The following is a 27,586-nucleotide window of genomic DNA, read 5'->3' as shown; positions in this document are numbered from 1 at the left end:
TAAAGAAAGTCTACCGCCCCCCCCCGAACGAAATGAAATTTATATAGAAAATATATACTTTTAAAAGTGCCGCCCCCCCCCCCCCCCGAAAAAAGTCTACCCCGAAAATCCCGAGTGCCCCCCCCCCCCCCCCGGTGAAAAAACTCTGGAAGAAACACTGCTCATAACAACAAGTTAGTCACATATTAACCCCAGCTTGTTCAATTTTCAGAGACCTAGTACGTTTAAATATAGACCTACTGGTGAATCGTGAATAAAAAATAATGAAAAAAATCTGAATGAAATGTTCAGCTAGCGATCCCCGTGACGTCATCGAATGAGGTGCACATAAAATATGTAAACGGACGAATTGGAATCAGGTTGATAAATCAATACAGCGATTAGGATGCTCGGATCATCAAGCAAAACAAACAGCTAGGAATAAAGTTGATTAATCAATACATCAATGTTGATTTTATTTAAAAAGTTGATAAGTCAATTTATCAATGTTGATGCTTTGATCATGATATCAAAGAAACATTAAAGAATATTTGGGCCACCGGCTGGTGTTGGTAAAATCACATTTTAAATTGTAAGCTTGTTATTTCTGAAGGTACGTGTTTTTGTGAGAGGGTCTACTCTGTATGTGTGTGTGGGCGTTTGTGTGTGTGAGCGTGTTTATGTGTGAGTTGGTGTTTATTTGGGTGTGGGTGTGGATGTCTGTGTGTGTGTGTGTACCAAGACCAAGTCCGTATTTACCAAAAGACCTACACACGGTCCCATGTAATCGTATTACCCAGGGGCTTGAATCTTTTCAATGGAGGAGGGGGGTGGGGGAGGGTTAACCAGCTTTCCCCATTGTGGTTTCTGTAATTTAAAGCTTAGCCCCCCCCCCCCTCCCCCCACCCCACCCCCATCTCTACGGCCCCGCGGGGGCATGTAGTTTGTTTAGATTTAAAGAGTTGATCTATACGACCTGTTATATGCTCGTGTTTCGTTTGCTTTTCTATACAAAAGGACGCGAGTAGTAAATAATTAAGCAAGCTTTTAGACTGCTGGTAATGACTGGGGCTTGTGCTTTCATTTACTAGCAAAGTTGCCCGTCTGAAGCGGTGGGGCAACGGGGCAGCAGGGTGCCTTTTAGAGCAGATTATTAGCGAGTTAAGCTAGTGCACATGAAGTTTTAGCTGGTGCATGGACAAAAAATTAGCGAGCCAAGCTGGTTCAGTGTTAGAAATCTTGATGATGAAGTTGTAGCTAGTCAAGGTTTAGCTAGTCTAGCTGGTCAAGGTTTAGCTAGTCTAGCTGGTCAAGGTTTAGCTAGTCTAGTTGGTCAAGGTTTAGAGAGTTTATCTAGTGAACATGAACGCGAAAAAGTTTTTAAGTTGAGAAAATGGCGCTATGATTTATTTAAGATTTTAAAACCATTTTTAAGAAAATAAAAACCGGCAAATTTGTTTACAGAATTTTGTTTTCCTTGGGGCTAAATACCGAGTTTTTGTACAACGCTATCCAATTCTGTTAATTTAATTACTCCCGAAGAAATCTTGTTAAACTTGACGCGCGGGCAACTAAGGGTAGGTTCTAGTTGCTTCATGATCACATGTTTACAGAACAGAACATTTTTGTGAACTTGGCACATTTTTAAAAAAAATCTGGTGACCTCTGACAGCAGCTGAGTACAGCCACGTAGCTGAAGAGTTAAAAAAAAAAACCAGCTGCCAGGCGAGATTCGAACCCGCCACTTCTGGTTTCTGTGTCTGATAGACTATCGAGTAGGCCACGAAAGAGAAGAAAACGTATTTACTACAAAAACTTTTGATCGCGTGTACGGATCAAGATAGGGTTGGGACGGAACTGACGTTGCTAAATGACGTCACATCCTCAGAGGGTGTGGGAGGCTAGACTTTCGTGACGTTGTGGTTCGTGTTGGTGGAGGGGGGGGGGGAGGGGTTATTAACAAGTGTGGTGCAGCATTTTATGAAGAACGTAATTAATTAGAAGAATGTTATACCGCGTAGAGACTGATCCTTCGTTAGGTAGGGTTTCTGTTTATTTTTACACTTTGTGTAGGGGGGGGGGGGGAATCGGAAGCAGTTTATCAGGAGTGGTACATGGACGATCCTCAACAGATATTTAGGACACTCAAAAGTTCATCGATGCAGTGAATTGAGATCTATAAATGCCTTCTCTTATTAATATATGTCGATACGTGATTTATAAAAAAAAAACTATTTTAAAAACTCAATGACCTTGACATAAAAAAACCTACTGCGGCCAGTTTATCATGAGCCTCAATCAAATGCTACACGAAAAAATATTCATTAACTTCATTTTTTTTTTACATCAAGAAGTGTGAGATAACTCTCGATAAACATAAGCCCTTGTTAAACAGTTCCCTCCCTTTCATCCAGCGATCCAAGCGTCGCCACCGTCCTCTCTCGCCCCACACCCTCACGCCACACACCCTCACGCCACACGGCCACCGACAGCCACGCAGACGACGGTATATAAATGTCGTCACGTGGGGCAGGTCGGCTCACGCGCAAGCTCTAATCACCCAGGTCGTGCCAGCTTTTTTCCCCCACGTGAAATGTCCACCGCTCAATGGCCGGAGAGTTGATGAATGAACGGCCGTTTTACTCGACAGGAAGTTATTGGGAGCACGGGATAGATCCAGCAGACGACGACTTAACCAGTTATGTCATACGGTTCGTACCATTTCTTACTTTTTTTTAAGCTCATATAAAAAAAATCACTCGTCCGTGACAGAAGTTTATTTATTGTTGTGGGAATTCCCGGACATTGTGCATTGAGCAAAGGTCTATACTAGTGTGTAGACTATGTACAATTAGTATGCAGTTATCGACAGTGCTTCTTTCAGGCCTCTTTCTCCTGGGGGGGGGGGCAGACTAAATTTTTCGGGGTGTGGGGCGGACACTGGTAAAAGTATATATTTTCTATATAAATTCCATTTCGATCGGGGGCCATAGACTTTCTTCGGAGAGGCTCTGCGCCCCCCCCCCCTCCCTTCCCCCAAAGAGATAAAAAAAATCTTATTCTTTGCCATGGATTAGGAGCACTATCGTGTTACGAAAATATGTCTGCAGTCGTCCCATACAATTTTAAAGAGAAAATTACATTTTTTTCATAAATTCAATTTTTCAAAAATGTCATGGTGAAGGAGGCTATAGTCTAGCCTCGGAGAGTTTCCAGAACCGGAAACAGGAGTAGGAAATGAGATCAGTTGTGTCTTTAGTTTGGAACGTGAGGCTAGGGACTGGCGAACTAACAGTGTCACAACGTACATTCTAGAGCATTCGATTTTACATCTAAAACACCAAAATATGTTATCTAAAACATCACGAAGCTTTACCTCAACTCAAAAATATATCTACAACACCAAAATATCTATATATATAATTCTCTTCTGGGAGACGTTAGAAAACAAGCTGCAAAACGCGCCTTGCAGTCCCCTCTCTACAGTCTCTTCCTCTGTATCACTACCCCCCCCCCCCCCACATGGTCTGGTGAACTGTGGTTCACTCTAAATGTTTACAATCCGGGTTTAGTGACGGTTATTAGGGGCAGATAATTTAGTTTGAAACGATTTTAAACTTAGAGGAGGTAACAAAGAGGAGGCTGATTTCACGGGGCGGGGGGGGGGTATAGGGTAGGGGTTGAGGTTGGGGGAAAGGGGGGGGGGTAGTGTTTTAAAGCAAATATTTTCAGTGGCAGCATTGGTACTGTCGAATTCACAAATTATGAATTACTGAAAAGTAAAAAAATAAAACAACTAAATAGCGGCGTATGATACGCCGCGGGTCGGCTCGTATTAAGTAAAACATCACAGTGTTTAACAGAAGCAGAGTTTCTTCTCTTCGGGGGGGAGGGGGGGGGGGCTATTTCCCCCCCCCCCCCCCCCCCGCCTCCACCAAACGAAAAAGAAATTTATATAGAAAAAATACTTTTACCAGTGTCCCCTCCCCCCCCCCCCCCCCGCCGGAAAATGTTGTCCGCCCCCCCCCCCCCGCGGAAAAGGTTGTGTTCGTCCCCCCCCCCCCCCCCGGAGAAAGAAGTCTGGAAGAAACACTGAACAGAAAAATATATAATCTAAAACATCAAAATCGAAAGTAGAGTATCGGACATTACCTTTTATAAACTTGACAACTGACTTCTAAAATATAAAGAGCGTGATATCTAAAGGATGTGAAATGTTGTACTGAAAACAGCAAAATTGTGATAACTTCAAAATGTGAAGTGTGATACTTTTGATACAAAAAATGTGAATTAATTAAGGATGTGACGTGGTACCTAAAACAGGCGAAGTGGGATATCACAAAGAAAAACAGCGATATTTTAATTTGAAGACAGGGCATGAATGGGTTGAAGAATTTTCTAAAGAGACATCGCGATCTGAACTCAATCTGAGAAACTCTGAGTGTATCTAGCAGTGATAGAAACTTAATAACTTGGGTTAAGGGGTGATTTGTCTGAATGTGTTGTGTATAGGCGCTGTGTAGCTGTGATTGGGCGTGCTTGTGTTCATGTTGTTGTCCTAGTTAACTCAGCCGTCCGTGAGTGTTCGCTCACCGTGTTGTGAGTTGTTGTCTGACGTCACGGTGTTGTCGTCCGGTGTGTGCTAGTGTTTGTAAGGATACGTCAGGACGGGGAAAGTTTGAACTGAACCGTCTCACTCCAAATGTTTCTGGTTTTTTTTCTACAACCAGGTTAGTTTAAATTAGATTTTGTCTAGGATATTGGTAGATACCTCTGTGTTCTAGTGTTTGTGTGTGTGTGTTTGTGTGTTCTAGTTTGTGTGTTTGTGTGTGTTTGTGTGTTCTAGTGTGTCACGTCTTTAGACAGAATAGACCTTGTTTCTCGTTTAGTTTCTGTGTAGTTAGCTCAGAAAAGTTATTACTTACTTACAACCGAATTAAGTCCGGTGCAGCTATTCGTAACCTGGGTTTGATCAAACCCCAGGGGTTCGGTAAGTCCGTCTCAGGGGTTCGACGGAGGTCAAGGCACAAACCCGACTCACATGATTTACGATAGGATTTTTTCAGTGCGGACGATAGAACTAATAAGATGGGTTTTGTGAATGCGCATTAAAAACTGGTGGGGTTCGGTAGTACCTTCAAAAAGATTAAGAAACAATGGTCTAGTGACCCGTTTGTGCTTGTGTGTAAACGTCGTGTGATACGCTTGACTGCATTTACTAGGTGTGTTAGCATGTTCATAACAATTAGCAAAGTGTTTATTATGCCTGAGGTACGGCGTGGTCGAATGTTAGAGCGTTCGTCTGCTAACCCAAAGATCCTCTAGACTAGAATCGTAGCACGTTCCTGAATCCACCCAGCTTTGATAGGTACCCGACTTGCTTTAGGGAAATTAAGTTTGCTGGGCATAATGATAACCACAGTTTCTTATGCCGAGCAACAGAAACAGGTGAACTCTACTTCACCTGCCATGTGGACCGCCAGGTGCGTAAGGCAACTTCACTTTCTTTACTGATGGCTGCCATTGTCCTAACAGGCAAATTCTACTGCCTCTTATTCATTGACAGAGCGATATTTTTATAACTATTCGTTGTTTTGTTGGGTTTTTTTGTTATTGTTTTTTCTTTCCATTTTGTACACATCCGCGCTAACAAGAATCTTGATGATGAATATTTGAATAAATACTCAGGAGAAAACGTAATCAGATTGAAACTAAACAAAAACGAAAATAAAAATAAAAATCGTCTGATTTGTCTCCCTTGAAATAATAATCCCGAATTTGACTTTACAAAAGCTCCACCGGTCTGGTCGATGCGGGCCCCACTGCTAGACGCAAATCTCGACCTAATCCGATTAAATAACCGAGAAGAAAGATATTCCTACACGACAAAAGGGCCCGGTCTAGATTACTATACTTGTCTACCTCCCCTGTTGAAACTTGACCCGGGGTTCCTGGAGGTCAAGATAAATAAGAAAAAAATGGGGGAGTGATCTCCCCTGAACTTTTTTTGTTTATTTGTGTATAACAGTTAAGTTTGGGGTGATACTTTCAGTGGAATAGGGCTATAGAAATGGTTTGGGACAAAACTAAAATATCGATATGACACGTTTAGACGAAAAGGTCATACAATATGCTGCTATATGAGAATGTTATAAAATTATTTAATTCTGGATGTTTTTTGAGAAACCAGAAATAAAGTATCGATTCCGGTTATATAAAATCACTCAAAATAGACTGAAACCTACATATAAAATCTAATATTTCAATTTAAAGTTTAGTCTACCTAATTGAAACGGTAGTCAAGTTGTTGTGGCAATACACACACACATACATACACACACATACATACACACACATATACACAGAGAGACATAATTACAAGATGGCAAAATGGGTTGGTTAGATTAAGAAATAAGGTAAAAATCTTGATTTCGAAATTACTTCTCCTGATACTCCGTATAAAAGAAAAGTACCCCTTTCAGACCTTAAGATCCACAAGGCAGATGAAGTAGAGTCCATATGTTTCTTGACCACGGCATATATAGGGATGGTATGGTCAGCTTTATGCCTAGAATTTACTTTCCCTATCTTGAATCAGCTACCAATCAAGGCTGGGTGGACTCAGTGACGTCATACAGACTTCCGTCCGGACCGAGCTCCCAACGCGAGGCTTTCGATGTGGTAGTCGAGGGCTCTACCATCCGACCATACAAAATGGGTTTTGTTTTATCGTTTTGCTGGCATTTTTTGTTCACGCTAACAATGGACTGTTTGCTCAATATATGCATGTTATTCTGTTATGGGTCTTTGTGTGCTTTTTATTGTGTTACACGTGTTTGTGTGCTTTTTAGATCAAGCTAGATCTAGATTTAGTTCAGGATTAAACTTTATTCTAGCTGGTATATCACAATAAATTTTGCCCCCCCCCCCCCCCATACTAAACCTACGCATTTGAGTTGTGCATATATAAACAAATAATATTCCCTTAATTTCAAATAGCTAGGCAATAATTATTTCATTCAACACAGTCTGTCTATCCGTGCTGTCTATCCGTTCTGCTATCTGTGCTTCTATCTGTGCCTGTTTGTCCACTTTAATCTGACAGTTATTGGAGAAGTCAGGTCTTTAATCCTGCTTGTAAAATATGTATCAACTTCCTTGATAGCTTATAAAATTTGCAATGCCTCAATCGTTTTAAAGGTTGAAATACTAACGTTTACCCTTCAAAAACAATGTAAAGTAGCGGTATATAGACCACACTAAAGGCTAAAAGGTAAACAGATAAACATATTGCTGCAAGGTTTTAATAAATTACTTATAGGTAGATTTCAAAATGTCCACTAGACAATATTAAATGTTATTGAACATAGCAATGTTAGGAATTATTTATGATTTTTAGGCGGCGTTTTAATACACAAACTCATAAGATTGGAAACAAAAAAAGTGTGGTGCGGCGCAGTGTGGTGGGGCGCAGTGTGGTGGGGCGCAGTGTGGTGGGGCGCAGTGTGGTGGGGCGCAGTGTGGTGGGGCGCAGTGTGGTGGGGCGCAGTGTGGTGGGGCGCAGTGTGGTGGGGCGCAGTGTGGTGGGGCGCAGTGTGGTGGGGCGCAGTGTGATGGGCCACTGATGACGTGTAATGTGTTCGTTTAGTCACATGATCATGCGACGTGTCTCAACCTATGCGGAGTGCAGACTTTAAAACCTGTTTTTCTCGGTGTCTCTGGTCATGAGCATCTCTTTTGCTCCTTTTTGTTATTGTTCCTCTGCCCTTGTTCCTCTGCCCTTCTTCCTCTGCCCTGGTTCCTCTGCCCTTCTTCCTCTGCCCTTCTTCCTCTGACCTTCTTCCTCTGCCCTTCTTTCTCTGCCCTTCTTTCTCTGCCCTTCTTCCTCTGCCCTTCTTCTTCCTCTGCCCTTCTTCCTCTGCCCTGGTTCCTCTGCCCTTCTTCCTCTGCCCTTCTTTCTCTGCCCTTCTTTCTCTGCCCTTCTTCCTCTGCCCTTCTTCTTCCTCTGCCCTTCTTCCTCTGCCCTGGTTCCTCTGCCCTTCTTCCTCTGCCCTTCTTCCTCTGCCCTTCTTCCTCTGCCCTTCTTCCTCTGCCCTTCTTTCTCTGCCCTTCTTTCTCTGCCCTTCTTTCTCTGCCCTTCTTCCTCTGCCCTTCTTCCTCTGCCCTTCTTCCTCTGCCCTTGTTCCTCTGCCCTTCTTCCTCTGCCCTTCTTCCTCTGCCTTTCTTCCTCTGCCCTTCTTCCTCTGCCCTTCTTCCTCTGCCCTTCTTCCTCTGCCCTTCTTCCTCTTCCCCTGGTTCCTCTGCCCTTCTTCCTCTGCCCTTCTTCCTCTTCCCCTCTCGCCTTAAAGCTGACGGATACCGCTATCTCAACGTGATACTCAGTACCAACCCCATGATGACTTTCACAAAAGCTAGACAGTCTAACATCACTTAAAAAAAGAAAAGTTTCGGACGTCACCAAGCCCCCTGGTGACGTCACAAGAGACCCGTCCTGGTCGTGACGTCACCAAGTTGACACGTCGCGCGTGCAGGCTGGCGTGCAGCTCACGGCGCTAAGGTGATCACGTGATCATCTCCGCTGGCAGGTGAACCGGAAGATCAGAGGCCGTGAGTGACTCGTGGCACACGTGACTTGAGCTCACAGTGACAAGCCGGATCTGCCGGTCTTACGGCATGGGCCCTGGGGGGGGGGGGGGGGGGGGGGGGCGGATAGGTGATGTTATGGGGGGGGGGGGGGGGGTGGATAGGACAGGCTGTTTAGGTTGAAGAAGGGAATAGAAAGGGAGGAGATAACAGACTGAGGGATGGGAAGGGAGGGGAGCGGAAAAACAGAAATATAGGGGAGACAATTTGAAGAAGGGGAGAGAATAGGAAATATAGAAAGGACACGAGAATTAAGGGATAGAGGAAGAGAAACTAGAGGGGGGAGGGGATATATACGATTTATTGTATTGAAAGATGGGGGGTTGGGGGGACCCGAAAAATTAGGGGGATTGGATAGACGGTAAATTAGGGGAAGGGGGGGGGGGGAGAAGAACTATAAATGGGGGGGGGGGTAGATGGACTGTAAAATCAGGGGAGTGTAATAGATGGACTGTAAAATCAAGGGGATGTAGACGACTTGCCTGAATTTGCTGAGTCACATTATGTCTTCTGGAAAACACATGACGTCACAGCTCAGTCAGGTGGTCTAATGGACATGTCACTCACGTGCTGACCTAGTTAAGGCACCTGTCACCTGTGGTGGGCTGAAGGTAGATCAACACAACAGGATGCTGTATCAAAGATCTTGGTTGTTTAGATCAACACAACAGGATGCTGTATCAAAGACCATGGTTGTTTAGATCAACACAATGGATGCTGTATCAAAGACCATGGTTGTTTAGATCAACACAACAGGATGCTGTATCAAACACCATGGTTGTTTAGATCAACACAACAGGATGCTGTATCAAAGACCATGGTTGTTTAGTGTAACGTCCCCTATCTATCAGCCAGATAGAAGGTGAACGTCCCCGGATTCTTTTTTCGGGGTCATATGCAAATGCCTTACGGCCTAAATGGATGAACACTAACACAACGACACACTAGGGCTCGAATTCGATGTCTAGGGAAAACTAGTGATACTATTGTAATTAACACTCATCCAATCTACATACAACCTTTAATAAGCGAACACAGTTGTGGCAGAACACAAGGTTAAACTAGATAAAATATTTAATGTATAAAATATCAAAACCCAACTTACAGAGTGTAGGAAAAAAACACTATCACAGATTTCTACACTGCCTAAAAAAATAGCCACAGGCCACACAACACTGCTATAGCTTCAAGAATTACTTGGCGACTAGTAATATTATACTAGAAGACTAAATCAACTTAAGAAAGCGTAGCACACACAGGACTTAAGTTCTCTCACGTTCAAATGGTCAGAATCTATTGCCGGACAATATGGACGGCTTGGTCTTAATAGATTGTTTGATCAAGGTAGAAGGCCCGATCAAGGTAAACTGCCACGTGTGGCGAGTGTGCGGTGCAATTAAAGACTTCTGCCACAGGGGAGATTATCCTCAACTCATGTAGCCATTGGTTGGGATAGTCATCTGACCAGAATCATTCAATCAGATCTTAATGGAAAATTTCTATGTCTTAGACCCCTTAATAAGTCAGTGGAAAAACCCCGGTTGTTGCACAATCACTCCATATAAGGTATTATACAATGTCAAAATAAAAAATAGAACCTGACTCGACCTAAGTAGGTCACATCCCCTCCCTTTTTGGAAGTGACAGATAGGTTCCACAAAAACATACATAAGGAACCAATCTGGCAATGAAATAAAAAAAAATGTTTTACAAATGTAGGCAATCAAAATCATAATTCCAGATGAAAATATCCCTGAACATAAAAGGGAAGTAACTCAAACTTTTACAATTGGTGAAAGGGAAGTAACCCTTCAAAAGGTACTTATACATCAAAATCCCTCAAAAAAGGGTATTACAACATTTCCATGAGGATATTAAAAGTGGTAAACCCGCCAGGGTAAGACCTTTATTTCAATGTCTAGCTACAATATCAACTGAGTCATATGAGACATATTATTATAAAAGATTACATAGAATCAAAAACCACCTTTAATTAAGGTTCACCTGAAAATAAACAAAATATTCAATAGAATTAGAATTTTGAAAAAATCAAAAATCATACCACTCATTTTCATGTGAAAACACCACACTTGTGTATGGTCTTAATAAACCACAAAACATGTCACATGATCAATGTGTGCAATAAGATTTTACATCCTTGACAAACAATCAGCCACAACATTATCACTACCCTTAATGTGTGAAATTTCCAGATTAAAATTTTGGAAATATAAACACCATCTCAATATTCTTTGATTTGTCTGTCCTAACTTAGAGGTAAATTTCAGGGGATCATGGTCAGAAAACACTCTGACTGGATTGGTTGAAGAAGAGACATAGACTTCAAAATGTTGTAATGATAAAACCAAAGCTAAAGCTTCTTTTTCAATAGTAGAGTAATTCTTTTGGTTCTCATTTAACTTCCTGGAAAAAAAGGCAATGGGATGGTCAATTCCCATGTTGTCTTCTTGAAATAGGACTGAGCCAATGGCTAAGTTGCTAGCATCAATGGCAAGTTTAAAGGGCTTGCTGAAATTTGGTGCAGCCATAACAGGAGCATTAGATAAAAATGACTTAATGGTTAAAAAAGCTTCTTGACATTTATTTGACCATTCAAACTCAACACCCTTTTTTAATAATGCAGTAAGAGGTTCAGCAATAGCTGAAAAGTTTTGACAGAACCGCCTATAGTAACCAGCCATCCCAAGGAACTTTTTGATCTCTTTACAATTTTTGGGAGGTGGTAACCTTACAATAGCATCTACTTTAGCTTCAATGGGCCGAACTTGGTTCGTTCCCACTTGGTAACCCAAATAGGTAATTGAAGCTTTACAGAAATCACTTTTATGTAAGTTTACAGTAAAATTCACTTCAGACAATTTTCTAAAAAGGTTAGTCAACTGAACAATATGTTCTTCAAAAGTATTAGAAAATACAACTATATCATCTATGTAGGCCTCACATTGGTCTATGTCAGCAATGACAGAGTTAATGACCCTCTGGAAAGTTTGACCAGCATTTCGCATACCAAAGGGCATACGTTTGTATCTATAAAAACCATTAGGGGTTACAAAAGCAGATATTTCTTTTGCACGGTCAGATAAGGGGATTTGCCAGTATCCTGAAAGTAAATCAATTTTGGAAATTATCTTAGCCTGACCAACTTTATCAATAACGTCTTCTATCCGAGGTAATGGATAGGAATCAGCTTTGGTGAGCGCATTTACCTTCCTAAAGTCGGTCACAAACCTGAAAGATCCACCGTCTTTCGGTACTAGGAGACATGGGGAACTCCAGTTGCTGAAACTGGGCTCAATGATATCATTCTTGAGCATATAATCAATTTCATCTTTTATCAAAGCAGCTTTTTCCGGGTTAACTCTATAGGGGTGTTGTTTGATGGGTTTTGCGTCACCTACGTCTACATCATGAGGTGGAACCTTCGCTTCTTTGGGGACATCCCCAAAAATAGAGGGAAATGTCTCAAATAACTGAGACAATCTATGGCTTTCCTCTGTGGACAAATGCATAAGGTGGACATTCAAATTATCTAAAAAGGAAGAATTTACCAATTTTGGGGGTTTCAATTTATCATGTATCACATCATCAGAAACATTTGAACATACAGGTAAAGTAATTTTAGCTGTGGAATGAAAATTGTTACAATTATCATAATACTTTTTCAGTGAATTAACATGATACACTGTCTGTTTCTTTCTTCTGTCGGGCGTATTGACAACATAGTTCAAATCACTTAATTTTGAATGCACAGTAAAGGGTCCACAATATCTCAAGGATAACGCATTGTTCAGATTAGGCACTAGCACAAGAACTTTGTCGCCTGGATTGAATGTTCGTTTACAAGAACTCTTATCATACAGTCCTTTCATTCTCACTTGGGCCAGTGGCGGAACTAGAAAAAATGGGCCACCCCGCAAAAATTTTTTTTGGGCCCCCCATATATGTATATATATATATATATATATATATATATATATATATATATATATATATATATATATATATATATATATATATATATATATATATATATATATATATATATATTTATTTATTTATTTATATTTATATATATGTATATATGTATGTGTATATATATATATATACATACACACACATACAAACACAATACGAATATAGGATACTCCTTTCTAGCCTGATCGGGTTTTGAAAAAAAAATTCAATTAAATCTAATCACAACAGCATGTCATGTGTATGAGTGCATTGGTCTGTTTTGAAAATCTCTGTTTTCATTTATGATTAATACTTCTAATCATTAAGTCGGTTAAAAGTATATGAAGCTTTGTATAAGTAATGGTGTCTCGTGTTATGAGTTATGTTTATTTTTATGTTATTTTTTTGTATTTATATTATTAACTTTAACTACGTTTCATTTTTATACTATACCATTCTTTAGTACTTATTTTTTTAAAAATAATAATTAAGATAAGTAATTGCTTTTTAATTTGATTATTAAAAATCTATTAAAAAGAGCTTTTGAGCACCCCTATTTGACTATTTGAAAAAGGGAAATAATTTATGGAAATGGTTTGAACGTTTGCCTATCTTTCACACTACAGCTGTGTTTATTATTTTTTTATTTTTTTACGCAACAGCATGTCTTAGCTACTATATAACATCACTACTGTATTAGATCTGTATTCTGTTTGTTACTTACAAAACCACTATCAAGTTGCCAGTGACGAAACTAATATATATATATATATATATATATATATATATATATATATATATATATAATCTGTATCTAAACAGTGTAATTTAGTCTACTTCATTGCAATATATAACCATTCTGAGAGAACAAACTAGACACATTTTTGTTTTATTCTTTTTGTCTTTCATTTTTAACTGGTCAAAAATATATAAAGACGTAAGCTTAATTCGTGAATGGTTTCTCGCGTTATGTTTATTTTTTTTCATTTTTGGCTTTTATAATATCAATTTTGAAAACATTGATTTTTATATCTATACCATTGTTTAGTACGTCTTATTTAAATAACAATTCAGAGAATCAATTGCTTTTTACTATACATAGTACAAAACTATGTAAATGAGATTCGTGGGCATCCCTATTTTAAAGAAGGGCAGTAAGTCATGGAAGTTGTGTGAATGTTTGCCTACCTTTCAGACTATAGCCCTTGGAGATTTTAAAATATTTTTCTACGTAACAATCTCTGCTATAGTAGACCTGTTTTTTTTTTTGTTTTTTGTTTTTTTTACAAAACCACTTTTAAGATGCATGGAAAACATAATTTTTGAAAAAAAAATTCATTGTTTTTTGGTCGGAAATGGGCCCCTAAACGTCCTGGGCCCCCCCCCCCCCCGCACTGCGGGGTCTGGCGGTATGGTAGTTCCGCCCCTGACTTGGGCCCTTCTTAAGTTCTTGTGAGCCATTTCGCACACGGCTTTCAGTCGAACGTGAAAATCATCAAAGTTTTCCACAGGATGAACGCTGGTACCTGTCCACTGTTCGTGGATCAGCTTCAGGGGACCTCGGACAGAATGTCCAAACACAAGTTGAAAAGGAGAGTAGCCTAAAGAGTCCTGGACACAGTCCCTCGCAGCGAAAATAATCCAAGGAACAGTCTCATCCCATTGGGTGTTACTGTTAGCGAACGTTCTTAGCATGGTTTTGAGGGTTCGGTGGAACCTCTCAAGTACGCCTTGAGACTGAGGGTGGTAGGCTGAGCTGGTGATGTGGGTAACGCCTAGCTTGGCTAGTGCTTCCTGAAAATGGTGACTGGTGAAGTTGCTGCCTTGATCTGTTTGCACGATTCTAGGTAATCCAAAGGTAGTGAAGAACCGGGTCATGGCTCTGACTACAGTCTTTGCCTTAATGTTCCGTAAGGGAATCGCCTCGGGAAAACGGGTACTTGAACACATAAAGGTAAGTAGGTACTCGTTGCCCGCCTTGGTTTTAGGCAAGGGTCCTACACAGTCCATGACGATTTTAGAAAAGGGTTCATCTAATACAGGAATCGGACTCAAAGGGGCCTTAGGAATTGTCTGGTTTGGCTTTCCGGCCAACTGACAGTTTGTGCAACTTTTACAGTAACGCGACACATCATTTCTCATTTTGGGCCAAAAGAACAGTTCTTTGATCTTCGCCGTCGTTTTAGAGACTCCTGAGTGCGCTGACATTGGATGGTCATGTGCCAGCTTAAGTATTTCATGCCGATAAGGTGGAGGGACCCACAGCTGGTTTTTACCCAACCATGGTTCGGCTGGTGAGGCATTCACTGGTATAGCGCGACGAAAGAAGAGGCCGTTCTCGGAGAAATATTCCCCATCGTCAGATGAGAGAGATTTTTCGACCGTTGCTTTGAGTTCCGCGTCGACTTGTTGAGCTTTAATGATGTCTTCCTGAGATATTCTCAGGGGTAAGCCCAGGCTTGTGTTTTCTGGAAGCATAGACTCCAGTTTGGGAGTCGAATTTCTTGACGATGATGGTAGGTGTGGTTCAGACGTTGTGTCAGCCAATTGTTTGGTTTGGCTTCTTGTCACCGCGCATGCAGGATACAGTTCATTATCATTATCTGGAACTGTTGACAAAGGGTCTGAAACCGTACAGGGGTATACTTTGCTTCCCGCAAGGTCATTCCCTAGAAGTAGGTGTACTCCTGGGACAGGAATACTATCTATCACACCTAAAATGACCTCACCTTCGACGAGATGATGTTTCAGGGCAAACTTGTGTAGAGGGACTACAGTAGATTTTGTCCCCACTCCCTGGATAATGGAAATCCTTCCGGTGTTCGTTTCAGGTGTAATGTCCATTGAACTTTTCAAAAGAAGTGATTGTGACGCTCCTGTGTCTCTTAGGACGGTGATATTCCGCTGAGACAACGGATCACCTGGTTTGCTAATGATGGCTTCGGCAATAAAAGATGAAAAGTCAACTTTTCTCGATCCCTCGAGATCGGTAGACTCGGAAGAAACTGGATGGTGGCGAGAACAGTCAAAATGTGACTGCACATAATGTGTGGAGATTTGACTACCTTCTTGCGGACACTTAGGGTTAGAGTCCTTTAGAATTCTAGAGTTCATAGTTGAACTGGCTGCTTGAGGGGATAGAGCATAGTGCGCAGAAGTACGCACCACCTCTCTGTTATATTGACGACGTTTGTAACAGTCCTTGACAAGATGACCAGGTCTTTTGCAGAACTGGCATACTGCTCGACGATTGAGAGTTGATCTTGGGTTCTCTCTGAACTGTGATGCCTTCAAGTGTTGGCCAACAGGAGGATTGCTGCCAAAAAGGGGAAGCACGGGGTTGAGGCGGTTTCCTGACACTGGTGGTTTCTTATGCACCAACATATGTGTGTCAGCCGACTCAGCAGCCTTCCGGATGTCAATTATCTTGTTATCCAGTATGTGTAGTCGTATCTCTTCAGGCAGGGACGTTAGGAATTCTTCCCTTAGGATAAGTGACCTGAGCTTCTCAAACTCAGAAACTTCTTCCGAGTGTAGCCACCTTGAAAATATTTTCTCCTTTTCAAAGAGAAATTCCACATATGATTGAGTGGGTAACTTGCGGAGTGTTCGGAATTTTGTCCGATAGGCCTCAGGCGTCAGCTCGTAGGCCTTCAAAATGGCAGTCTTGACCAAACTATAGTTATTTTGAACGTCGTGAGAGAGTGCCTGGTATGTTTTTGCAGCTTTCCCAGTAAGGACCGAGCTCAATAAAGCAGTAATGGAAGTTTCGGGCCATTCACATGTCTTCGCTAAACTCTCAAACGAGTTAAAGAAAACGACCAAATCTGTTTCATCAAATTTAGGAACTAATTTCCCAAATTTGGCAATCACTTGCCCTACCGACAACTTTTTTGGATCTACCAGAGAAGTGACATCACTAACTTGACCAAACTCTAATTCCAACCTCCTCTTATCTAAAGCAATTTTAGCCTCTAACTCCTTTTCTTTTAATAAAAGCTCCCTCTCTTCTAGAGATTTCTCCTCGCGGAGTAACACACCAGCCAACAAACTTTCGTCAAATACTCCTTCATTAATAAAATGAACAACAATTTTATCTCTCAACACCTCTGACTTCTGCGTAACAGAAAAATCCAATTTCAATTCCTTAACAACACTAATCAAAACTTTTCTACTCAACTTTTCTACATCCTCAAAAGTGGGATTAGCCAAAAAAAACTCCATAACACTAACTTTCAAAAACACAACAAGCCTAGATTCACTAACTTAACACTGAGCGTTGGGCCGTGTACTTGACCTCTTATCGTGACACGTCTGGCTGTTGACCTAGATACCTCTAGCCTTGCGCGCGCTGTAAGAACACGGCGCACTGGATAGAAAAACAACCAAATCAAACTAAACTTAGTGCTTACTGATATAACCAACAACTGGAACGACAGATTAAATCCCGGACGGGCCCCCACTTTGTAACGTCCCCTATCTATCAGCCAGATAGAAGGTGAACGTCCCCGGATTCTTTTTTCGGGGTCATATGCAAATGCCTTACGGCCTAAATGGATGAACACTAACACAACGACACACTAGGGCTCGAATTCGATGTCTAGGGAAAACTAGTGATACTATTGTAATTAACACTCATCCAATCTACATACAACCTTTAATAAGCGAACACAGTTGTGGCAGAACACAAGGTTAAACTAGATAAAATATTTAATGTATAAAATATCAAAACCCAACTTACAGAGTGTAGGAAAAAACACTATCACAGATTTCTACACTGCCTAAAAAAATAGCCACAGGCCACACAACACTGCTATAGCTTCAAGAATTACTTGGCGACTAGTAATATTATACTAGAAGACTAAATCAACTTAAGAAAGCGTAGCACACACAGGACTTAAGTTCTCTCACGTTCAAATGGTCAGAATCTATTGCCGGACAATATGGACGGCTTGGTCTTAATAGATTGTTTGATCAAGGTAGAAGGCCCGATCAAGGTAAACTGCCACGTGTGGCGAGTGTGCGGTGCAATTAAAGACTTCTGCCACAGGGGAGATTATCCTCAACTCATGTAGCCATTGGTTGGGATAGTCATCTGACCAGAATCATTCAATCAGATCTTAATGGAAAATTTCTATGTCTTAGACCCCTTAATAAGTCAGTGGAAAAACCCCGGTTGTTGCACAATCACTCCATATAAGGTATTATACAATGTCAAAATAAAAAATAGAACCTGACTCGACCTAAGTAGGTCACATTAGATCAACACAACAGGATGCTGTATCAAAGATCTTGGTTGTTTAGATCAACACAACAGGATGCTGTATCAAAGACCATGGTTGTTTAGATCAACACATTGGATGCTGTATCAAAGACCATGGTTGTTTAGATCAACACAACAGGATGCTGTATAAAAAATCTTGGGATGAATCAACACTAGGTTCAACATTCATGGCTTACAGATAAACAGAAGGGTTTATACTAGAATTTCAAGCACTAGATTTTAAATTTAGAAAAAAACCTCAGGTTTACACTATGCTGCTTAAAGTATAATTCCTGCCCGAAGAAGTTGCAACAAATTTTATTTTCTGTTGTATTTTAGTTCACTATGTTTATACAGTGTTTGTCTTCAGTCAATGAGTATGTTCAATATTAGTCTGAAATGTATGGATATGTTGTATAAGTTAAAGGTGGTTACTTTAAAATACGCTTAAAATATTAACAACTTGTGCATTAACAAAAACACAAATACATTTGCGTGCGTAATTTAATTTTAAGAATTAGAAGAGAATCTATTTTTAAAATTAAAGCCCTAAAATCAATAATCGCCACCCCCCCCCCCCCCCCCCCCCCCCGATATCTATTTATGGTGTTTTCACGAAACAGCCTGAGGTGCGAACCTACAAAAGCTGTGTGGGTGTGGGGAGAGTGTGGGGAGAGTGTAAGGGTGTGGGGAATGGGGGAGAGTGTGGGGATGTAGGGAGAGTGTGGGATGTGGGGGGGGGGGGGGTGAAGGGCCACACATTTGCGAAACGCAAACGTATTATAAACGCGCAAGAATTAACGCCTCGACAATAGTTCTACAATGGTGGTAAAAGTTAAACAACTCAATAGCTTTCAGAACAAATTGTACATTGTTAGCTTTTTAAAACTGTTGTAGCAATTATCTACTGCGTAGTTTTTGCTATGTGTAAATATTAACTTGTACTTTCGGAGGCAACAATAAGTTAAAATTTTGATTGAAACCAAAATATCAGTCGCCGAAAATTAAAACTACACTTTAAAAAAGCTATGATAAAATCTTCCCTACAACAAATGTTTAAATAAAATTTCGTTATCGGTTTGATGAGAATCATGCACTTTTTATTTTTGATTGGTAGAAATGTAGTAAACTACAGCTAAAGAGAGAAACCGTCTTTTCCCATCCGTCCCCAAAACACATGGGGCAGGTGAAGTAGAGGTCTTCTATTCCAGAGACTTCGGCATACAAACTCCGCACTTTGCAGCCAATATAAACAGAATAGACCTCTTAACACCCCCCCCCCATCCACCTAATATTAAAAGTCAATTTCCCGGACAGATGAGGCTCTTTAGTTGATGACAGCTACCCATCTAGGAAAGAACACCCCACAATTAGACAACTCTTGCCCTGTACTTTGTTCTTGGTTGGACAAAGTCTATGGAAGCAAATCCCGAAAGAAAAGCAGGCTGAAATCTGAGATCAAGAAGCCAAATGGCGCAATACAAGTTGACACGTAATGCTTAAATGTGTTGGAGGGAATCACATCTTACATTACAATAATTAAGAACGAAGAAGAGGAAAAAAACTCGATTTCAATTAAATTTTGTGCAACTTATAAAGTAGGTTCAGTAGTGATACCGCTTTGACGACCCTCTGAGTCGCTTCCATATTTCTGCAAAAAAAAAATAGTCAAATACTGTTGTAACAAATTTTTGAACTCAAGTTTGGAATCACGACTTGATTTATTCAGTAGATCCGGTGTGCGGAATGATTGATTGGTTCAATTATGTAAGCTCCGGGCACTTAACTTCCGTTTGCGATTAAAGACCACGGAAAAAAAAAACATTGCGTCTTACCTGAGGCGACGTTGAAACTTCTGATTACCTCCCGTGGCGAAATAAGAGGTTTTTACATCGAATTTGACATAGGACATTTTTTTTTCTCCAAACAATTAAGAATTCATAGCTTGACGATTTGATTTTTTTAACCTAGCTTGTTAGCTGGATGAGGGGGGGGGGGTGTAGTGGTGGTTTTTGTGAGTGAATGAAACAAAATCTAAAAATAAAATGTTTGCATGAATGTAAAATTTTAATTTTATGTACTGGGAAGAAGCTGAATTCGCATTTTGTTTAAGCCATGTTGTTTTTTTACTTTCTCGTATATACGAAGTATAGAGAAAGTCTTGTAATCGTGCAAAAAAAAAATCGAGATTTTTACAAATCTCGACGTTTTACACCTCACTGATACGGAAAAACATAATTTTGCAATCTTGTCCGTATTTCTGTGTGTCTGTCTGTGTGTCTCTCTGTGTGTCTGTCTGTCCGTGTGTAAACACGATAACTTGAGTACCGTTACAGCTAGGTTGATGAAAAATTCATATACAAGTATTTTATCAAAATCGTAGATCCGTATCAACTTTTGAGCGATTTCCGATAACCGGAAGTGGTACTTTTTCTACTTTGAAATTTTCAAAAGCCTATAACTTGAGTACTATTTCAGATAGATAAATGAAATTTCACATGTAAGTAAAAGATCTAATTCTCTACCTTCTGTTAAATTTTGAGTCATTTCCGTTGACCGGAAGTAGTAATTTACGCTACTTCCGATTTCTCAAAAAACTAATGTAAATTTTTAAAGAACCAATAATATTGCGCACTATTATGCACTTTTTATATTTTACGTTCACTTGGTGTGCAATTTTTTTGTCTACGAGATTTTATTCTATTTTTAAAACTTTAAGTATTTAAAATGGATTAAAAATCATGTCTATAGCCCGAGTTCCCATCCCCTGTTGTTTTATATAAGAATATTCGAGAAAGTTTAGGGGAGATCACTCCCGGTTTATTTAATTTGTTTGTCATGCTTGAAATGTATCTTAAATAAGTTAAACATTTTCTTTAATTTTATTTTAGTAATTATATTTTAAATTGCTGAAACTAAATTTAGAATGAACCCAACAAGTACCACATACCCCCTCCCCTCCCCCCCCCCCCCACCGCCCCCACCCCTCCCCTCCCCACCGTCACCACTTAACACTTGCTGGTCTATCATTACAATTTTGTATTTACACTCAAATCTCACCCCAACACTGCCCACCAACTTCCACTACCTCACCCCCCCCCCCCCGCCATCCCCCACCATCCCCTCCCTAGATGACTCCCGACAGATGAACTCACGCCGGTGAGTATCGATCTCATGTTTAGATGAGATGACAAAATTTTTGGAATCGATTCCTAAATAATTCGACTAAATGACAATCCATTATTGAACTCTGGAGGGGAAATAACTCGCCCTTGAGTTGGCAGAGTGTGTGTGTGTGTGTGGGGGGGGGGGGGGGGGGTTAGGGGGGTCGATGTTAGTGACCCAGGTTCTCACACCTCTAAGCATGTCAGTAATGGCACCAGGAGGTTGTGGGGGGGGGGGGGAGACTAGTGACATCTAAGCATGCATGTCAGTAATTAATGAAACCTGGGAAGGGGGGGGGGGGGGCGGGTTAGTTACCCAGGTTTTCACACCTCTATAACGCATGTCAGTAACTGAGTAATGGCACCAGAGGGGGGGGGAACTAGTGATCTCTAAACATGCATGTCAGTATGATGAAACCGGGGGGGGGGGGGTAGTGACCGAGGTTTTAATACTTCTAAGCATGTCAGAAATGAAACGGGGGGGGGGGGGGGGGTTAGTGATCCAGGTTTTCATACTTAAGAAGTGCCGCTGCTATGTAAACCTCTGATGTACATGCCGTTAAATCTAAATCTCAATCTACCACTTTTTTCTTTCACAAACTGGTCTTTTCGCCAAACTGGTCTTTTCGTTTTCGCCAAACTGGTCTTTTCGTTTTCGCCAAACTGGTCTTTTCGTTTTCGCCAAACTGGTCTTTTCGTTTTCGCCAAACTGGTCTTTTCTTTTTCGCCAAACTGCTCTTTTCGTGTACGCCAAACTGGTCTTCATCCTGTAGTTTTTCGTCAAACGAGTGTGTTTGCATAAAAACTGGTCTTTTCCTTTTAGGCCAATAGCTTTTTCTTTTTTCTCAACCTGGTGTTTTCGTCAAGCGTATTGTTTTTGATAATCTGAGTATCGCGTAATGTTTTTTTTTTCTCGCCGCTTGCCGTAGCGCCTCTATATGAATGACTAAGCTACAAACTTGATACATCCTCCACCCTATCCACCGATAGGGTACGTGCTAGCGATACGACCAACAGCTTTCACTAACCACAAATTTATTATCAGCACACAAGTTCCATCCCAACTCACTCTTTAAATAGTCCCCTTATAATATACTGACTCCTACCCCATACGTCATAAATTCTTTGAGTTCCTAGTTTAATTTAAGCCAAATGACGTCATTGGAAAAAAAATAGCCCCGTCGCCCTTCCCTCCCGACTATGAATGACGTGTAGATGCCGAACCTTATGACGTAGTAAATGTCATAGCTTCAGGGTACTTATGACGTCACAAGTCTCCCTCCCCCCACACACCACATACCCCCCCCCCCCCCCCCCAAGTGTTACCTACACTCCCTGCCAGATTCAAACTAAAAACTAAAAGAAAACTTAGTTCGTCTGCCCTTATTAAAGTTCTCAAATGCCAGCAATTGACCAATATTCAATAAGCGAAAGGTCTCTGCCCACTTTTTTAGCACCCTGACTGCTGCTAGAGAGGGGCTTGTCTGGCACTAAATGTGGAGGGGGGGGGGGACTTATTGGTCGTCTGGTTTCTACCAGTGTTCTTACTGCCAAGCAGACGGCTAATGACTCGCTAGTTCTTGGCCCGGGGGCGGGCGGACGTCCCACGCCCGAATCATTACTTCAGAGATTTTTAATAATCTCCAAATCGTCTTCTTTCCCAATTCTTTACTTCGGAAAGGGATCGTTTTGAGCACCCAAAGGGATGTCACTCTGGAGATAAAAACGTTGTTGTTTATTTCCTATTATATAGTTCCCTCCCCTGTCGTTGCTAAGCAAGCGCATTTTCACTCCCGCTTTTTTTTTTAATCTTTTTTTTTTTAATTTCCTCTCGTTGGATTACCGGCGTACCGTGTGATATAAATCTCAATGCATATTCCATGTAAAGTTTTCTTTCTGTGAGAATTTTAACAAGAAATTATTTAAACACCCCGGCCGCTTATTCAACAGAATAAGCTTTTCGCAGCTAGCGTCTTACGTGAGTTAGGGAAAAACCCACAGCGACTACCTACGATACTGGGGATTTCCAATCATGGTATGCAAGTACGTTTTAGAAAACCTTCGGGAAACGGGAAAACCCACAGCGACCGCACCGAACTAATCGGCGATTTCCGATTGCGGCTATAAATTACCTTGCGTATGATCTAATACTGGTCAGTACGCTACCTTTTTTAAGTGACCTTTACACTTTATGGTAGTGACCTTTACACCTTATGGTAGTGACCTTTACACCTTATGGTAGTGACCTTTACACCTTATGGTAGTGACCTTTACACCTTATGGTAGTGACCTTTACACCTTATGGTAGTGACCTTTACACCTAATGGTAGTGCCCCTTTCACCTTATGCTAGTAACCCTATCAGGATTTCAATTAACTTTCAATTAGTCAGATATAATTATTGGTATATAACGTCTTTATACTCTTCGTGAGGACTCATAAACATAAATATATCAGTCCTTGTATAAACATATGGGACTGTTAAAATATTACACGTCAAAACCGAATACCTGTCCACACTTCTAGAACTTTCCTCCTGCCAATATTTCTAGAACTGACCACCTGCCAATATTTCTAGAACTGACCACCTGTCAACATTTCTAGAACTGACCACCTGCCAATATTTCTAGAACTGACCACCTGCCAATATTTCTAGAACTGACCACCTGCCAATATTTCTAGAACTGACCACTTGCCAATATTTCTGGAACTGACCACTTGCCAATATTTCTGGAACTGACCACATGCCAATATTTCTGGAACTGACCACATGCCAATATTTCTAGAACTGACCACCTGCCAATATTTCTAGAACTGACCACCTAACAATATTTCTGAATTTAACCACAAATAAACACTTGAAAACGTCAATATCCAAACGTTGATAATATCTGAAGCTTACCCACATGTCGAAGTAAAGCCCGTGTAATCCTAATCCCACAATCCCTGGATTAACCGACAGAAAAGATTAATTTAACCTGTGGGGTGAGCAAAGTCTGAGCGGAAATGAAAGATTTTCATCTCAGAACACGTCACTTCCCGTCTGCACCCAGACGGCGGTAATACCAAAAGCCGGTAAAAATCAACGAAACCAAAAAAACTCTTCGTTTAAAAATTTTACTAATGGATATTCTCCAAAGATGCATTTTCAAGTGAGTAGTTAAAAAGGCTACCCACGGCGTATTTGACATATTTGCAATCGCTTGAACGAATTTTACATAGATTTAGATATCTGAGACGAAATTTTATCGAAGTATTCAGTTAGATCCTTTATTTTATTTTTTTAAATTACTCTTTTTTTATACCGTCATTTTGAAAATGTTTGAAAATAGAAATAAAGAGATCCGGCAATTTTAATATCCGTTGGCTGTGTGCATGTTTGTGTATATGTTTGTGTGTGGTTAGGGGTGGGTGAGGAGGTAGGAATTTTTATAAACGGTTGTGGGTGCCATTGTGATAATGACGCTTGACCTGGAACCGCCCATCGACTGCGTATGTGTGTGTGCATGTTTATGTGTGGTTAGGGGTGGCGGAGGAAGGAGTTTCGTGTGTGGTTGAGGGTGACCATGTGACCGTCCAATAGAATGCTCGTGTTCTTGTTGTTTACTTGTGACCTTACGGATTTTTACTTTTACCGTGTGGGAAACAGGATTCCACATGTTTATTGGTTCAATACAACAAAATAAAATGTAGACTCACTCGAATAGAAAAATAAGGCAACCGGGGGCATGTATTCCTTAAACCGGACAAGTTGAAGGCCAAGCATGTATGCGTTCATTTGTAGAATCGTGCACATTTACGAGAAAGATAATGTCTTATTCTATAAAACCTCTGCCAAATGCTTGTCCTGAAATAATGTCGTGATAGTTTAGCCCATTTGATCCCTCCACCCCCTCCCCCTTCCCCAACTATCTACAAACTAAAAACCTGGTTCTAAACGTGACGCCAAAGTTAGACACCCCCTCCGCCCTGTTTAAAAATAACAATTCTACTGACACTTGAGTAATGGCGTGGTTGGGTGGTTGAGCATACGACTGCTAACCCGCAAGTCTCAAGTTCGAATCTCGGGATTGTGTTAGTAGAACGTCCCTGAGTCCACTCAGCTCTGACCACACTATTTCTTCAGATGCGGAGGTCACAGAAACAGGTGAACTTTATTTCACCTGACCGATGGACCTTCAGGTCCGAAATGATACTTTTAGACGACAACTTAAAGTTTTTGCATCAATTATTGTTGCACCAATTATCAATTAGCGTTGCACTAATTATCAATTAGTGTTGCGTCAATTATTGTTGCATCGATTAATGTTGCACCAATAATTAACTATTGTTTCATCCAATGCTTTGCAATTAACTATTGTTACATTATTATATTACAGAATTGTTTGATGCGACATAGAGTTACCCTTAAATGTTGAGGCGTCGCAATTCTTGATTCTCCCCTCCCACCAAAGTTCCGCCTAAACCGCTTAGTAGTTTTGACCTTGCTGCGCAGTCACTTTGTAAAATACATATATCTTTGTATAACACCATCCTTACACTTCTGTATACCATCCATTTCTAGGACGAAATACTCACAAGTTAATTTTGTATGAAAACAATTTCTCACAAAACATGTACACTAACTTGATGCGAGTTGTTTTTCTAGACTTGTATAGTATACTTGTCGCAAGTGTAAACGCGCTATAAGACTTTCAGAACACCTTCACACAAAATACACGTTGCTCACTACCTGTTTACCATTAGACGTCAAGTTTCTCCCCGACCATCCGGGGTAGGTGCTAGTCACGACGACATTTACGGTCCATCTCGAATATAATTTTTTTCTCTCCTAAAAAGTGCTAATTATAGCCAGGGTTAACCCTGCGTCGATCTGAACTTGCCGCCAATTTTGACGCCTCCATCTGAAAATGCTGACATTTGGTTTTTTTTTAAATCACATTGAGTTAAAAATAACAGCCCAAAGCTTCAACCCATTCTCTGGTGTATTTTTTCATCCAAGAACAAAAATCATCCAATCGAGTTATTTGATGATTCTAATCTCTGTGTCTAAAAAAATGTAATGAGAGTTTGTTTTTTTTTCTTTTGCTAAACTTGAACGCGGACGTAAAGGGGTCTAATGTTATTAAAAGCGGCAAAAATTGTTATAGGTTGTCTCCCCCATTTTGTAAAGAAAATTTCACTTGAGCAATCTTTAAAGAGAGTGGTGGGGGCGGGGGTGTTGAGGGTAGAGAAGGGGTTGGAGAGATGGTTGGAGAGAGGGTTGGGAGGTTCAATGACACGAGAGTGAGGAAAAGAGGAATTTCGATAACACGGTAAGAGAGAGCTAGAGAGGAAAATCTCGGATGGGATGATGTTGATTTATGGATGTGTAGACGGCCAAATACGTCATATTAGACGGCTATTAAATATCAGACGGCTAAAGCCTTTTTTTTTTGAGAAATATAAATACGAACATTAGCCGGTTAAAAATTCTTATGTAGAGGGCTAATGACCGCCATTTAGGGGCAAATAACTGTCATGTAGTGGGCTAAATAAGATATCACTAGCCCTATTTGATGATCATTAAGCCTTATATGATAATCATTAGCCCTATATGATGATCATTAGCCCTATATGATGATCATTAGCCCTATATGATGATCATTAGCCCTATATGATGATCATTAGCCCTATATGATGATCATTAGCTCTATATGATGATCATTAGCCCTATATGATGATAATATTAGCCCCTCTATGCTGATAATAAGTCCCTGTATGATAATCATTAGCCCAGTATCACATACGCCACTTATCAGATAAACTTAACCCTATATAACAATCTTTAGCTCTACATGTCCATCATTAGCCCTCTATGACGATCATTAGCCCTCTATGACGATTATTAGTTCTTCTATGACGATCATTAGCCCTCTATGACGGTCATTAGCCCAGTACACCTACACCCACCTATGGGATGACCCGAGACGTCTTGTAGGTCCGCGCCACCTTCCAGTCTGTCAACTGTTCAATGAAAATCTGATTAGACCGTGAATACAGTGGAGGCACCCCGCACGGCATTACAAAAATAGCGTGGGGGGCAGGGCTGAAAAAATTAATACAGAGCTAATGAAAATATTTTTTAAAACTTTTCTTTTTCTGGGTGTGGATAAAAATATATTTTTTTAAAAACATTTCTTTATATGTGGAGAAATTTTTTTTTTAAACTGGTAACGTTGTGATCAGACATACAACATTGAGATCAGACATACAACATTGAGATCAGACATACAACATTGATATAAGACATACAACATTGAGATCAGACATACAACATTGAGATCAGACATACAACATTGAGATCAGACATACAACATTGATATAAGACATACAACATTGAGATCAGAACTACAACATTGAGATCAGGCATACAACATTGTGATCAGACATACAACATTGAGATCAGAACTACAACATTGTGATCAGACATACAACATTGAGATCAGACATACAACATTGAGATCAGACATACAACATTGTGATCAGACATACAACATTGAGATCAGACATACAACATTGAG

The 27,586-nt window shown here is 40.5% G+C and overlaps 2 protein-coding genes across 3 annotated transcripts in view; one reads left to right on the top strand and one right to left on the bottom strand.

Moving 5' to 3' along the window:
• Positions 1-2,544: 2,544 nt before the first annotated feature.
• LOC131931985 (carbonic anhydrase-related protein 10) overlaps positions 2,545-27,586 on the top strand; it is an 80,206-nt gene continuing 55,164 nt past the window's right edge. For both annotated transcript variants that reach the window (XR_009384418.1, XM_059288838.1), the window contains exon 1: positions 2,545-2,690. The gene's annotated coding sequence lies outside the window, so the exon portion shown is untranslated. The remainder of the gene's footprint in view (positions 2,691-27,586) is intronic.
• On the bottom strand, positions 7,702-9,398 carry LOC131931982 (octapeptide-repeat protein T2-like). Its single transcript, XM_059288828.1, has 2 exons — positions 9,353-9,398; positions 7,702-8,327 (listed from the first exon to the last, which is right to left on the bottom strand). The coding sequence occupies exons 1-2, from the start codon at positions 9,396-9,398 to the stop codon at positions 7,702-7,704; spliced, it is 672 nt and encodes a 223-aa protein (XP_059144811.1).

The sequence above is a fragment of the Physella acuta genome, unplaced genomic scaffold (assembly GCF_028476545.2).
Source record: "Physella acuta isolate Inbredline_101_S28 unplaced genomic scaffold, ASM2847654v3 ptg002067l, whole genome shotgun sequence".
NCBI lineage: Eukaryota > Metazoa > Mollusca > Gastropoda > Physidae > Physella > Physella acuta.
Note: the sequence above shows the minus strand (reverse complement) of the source record. Positions and strands in the feature narration are given on the sequence as shown.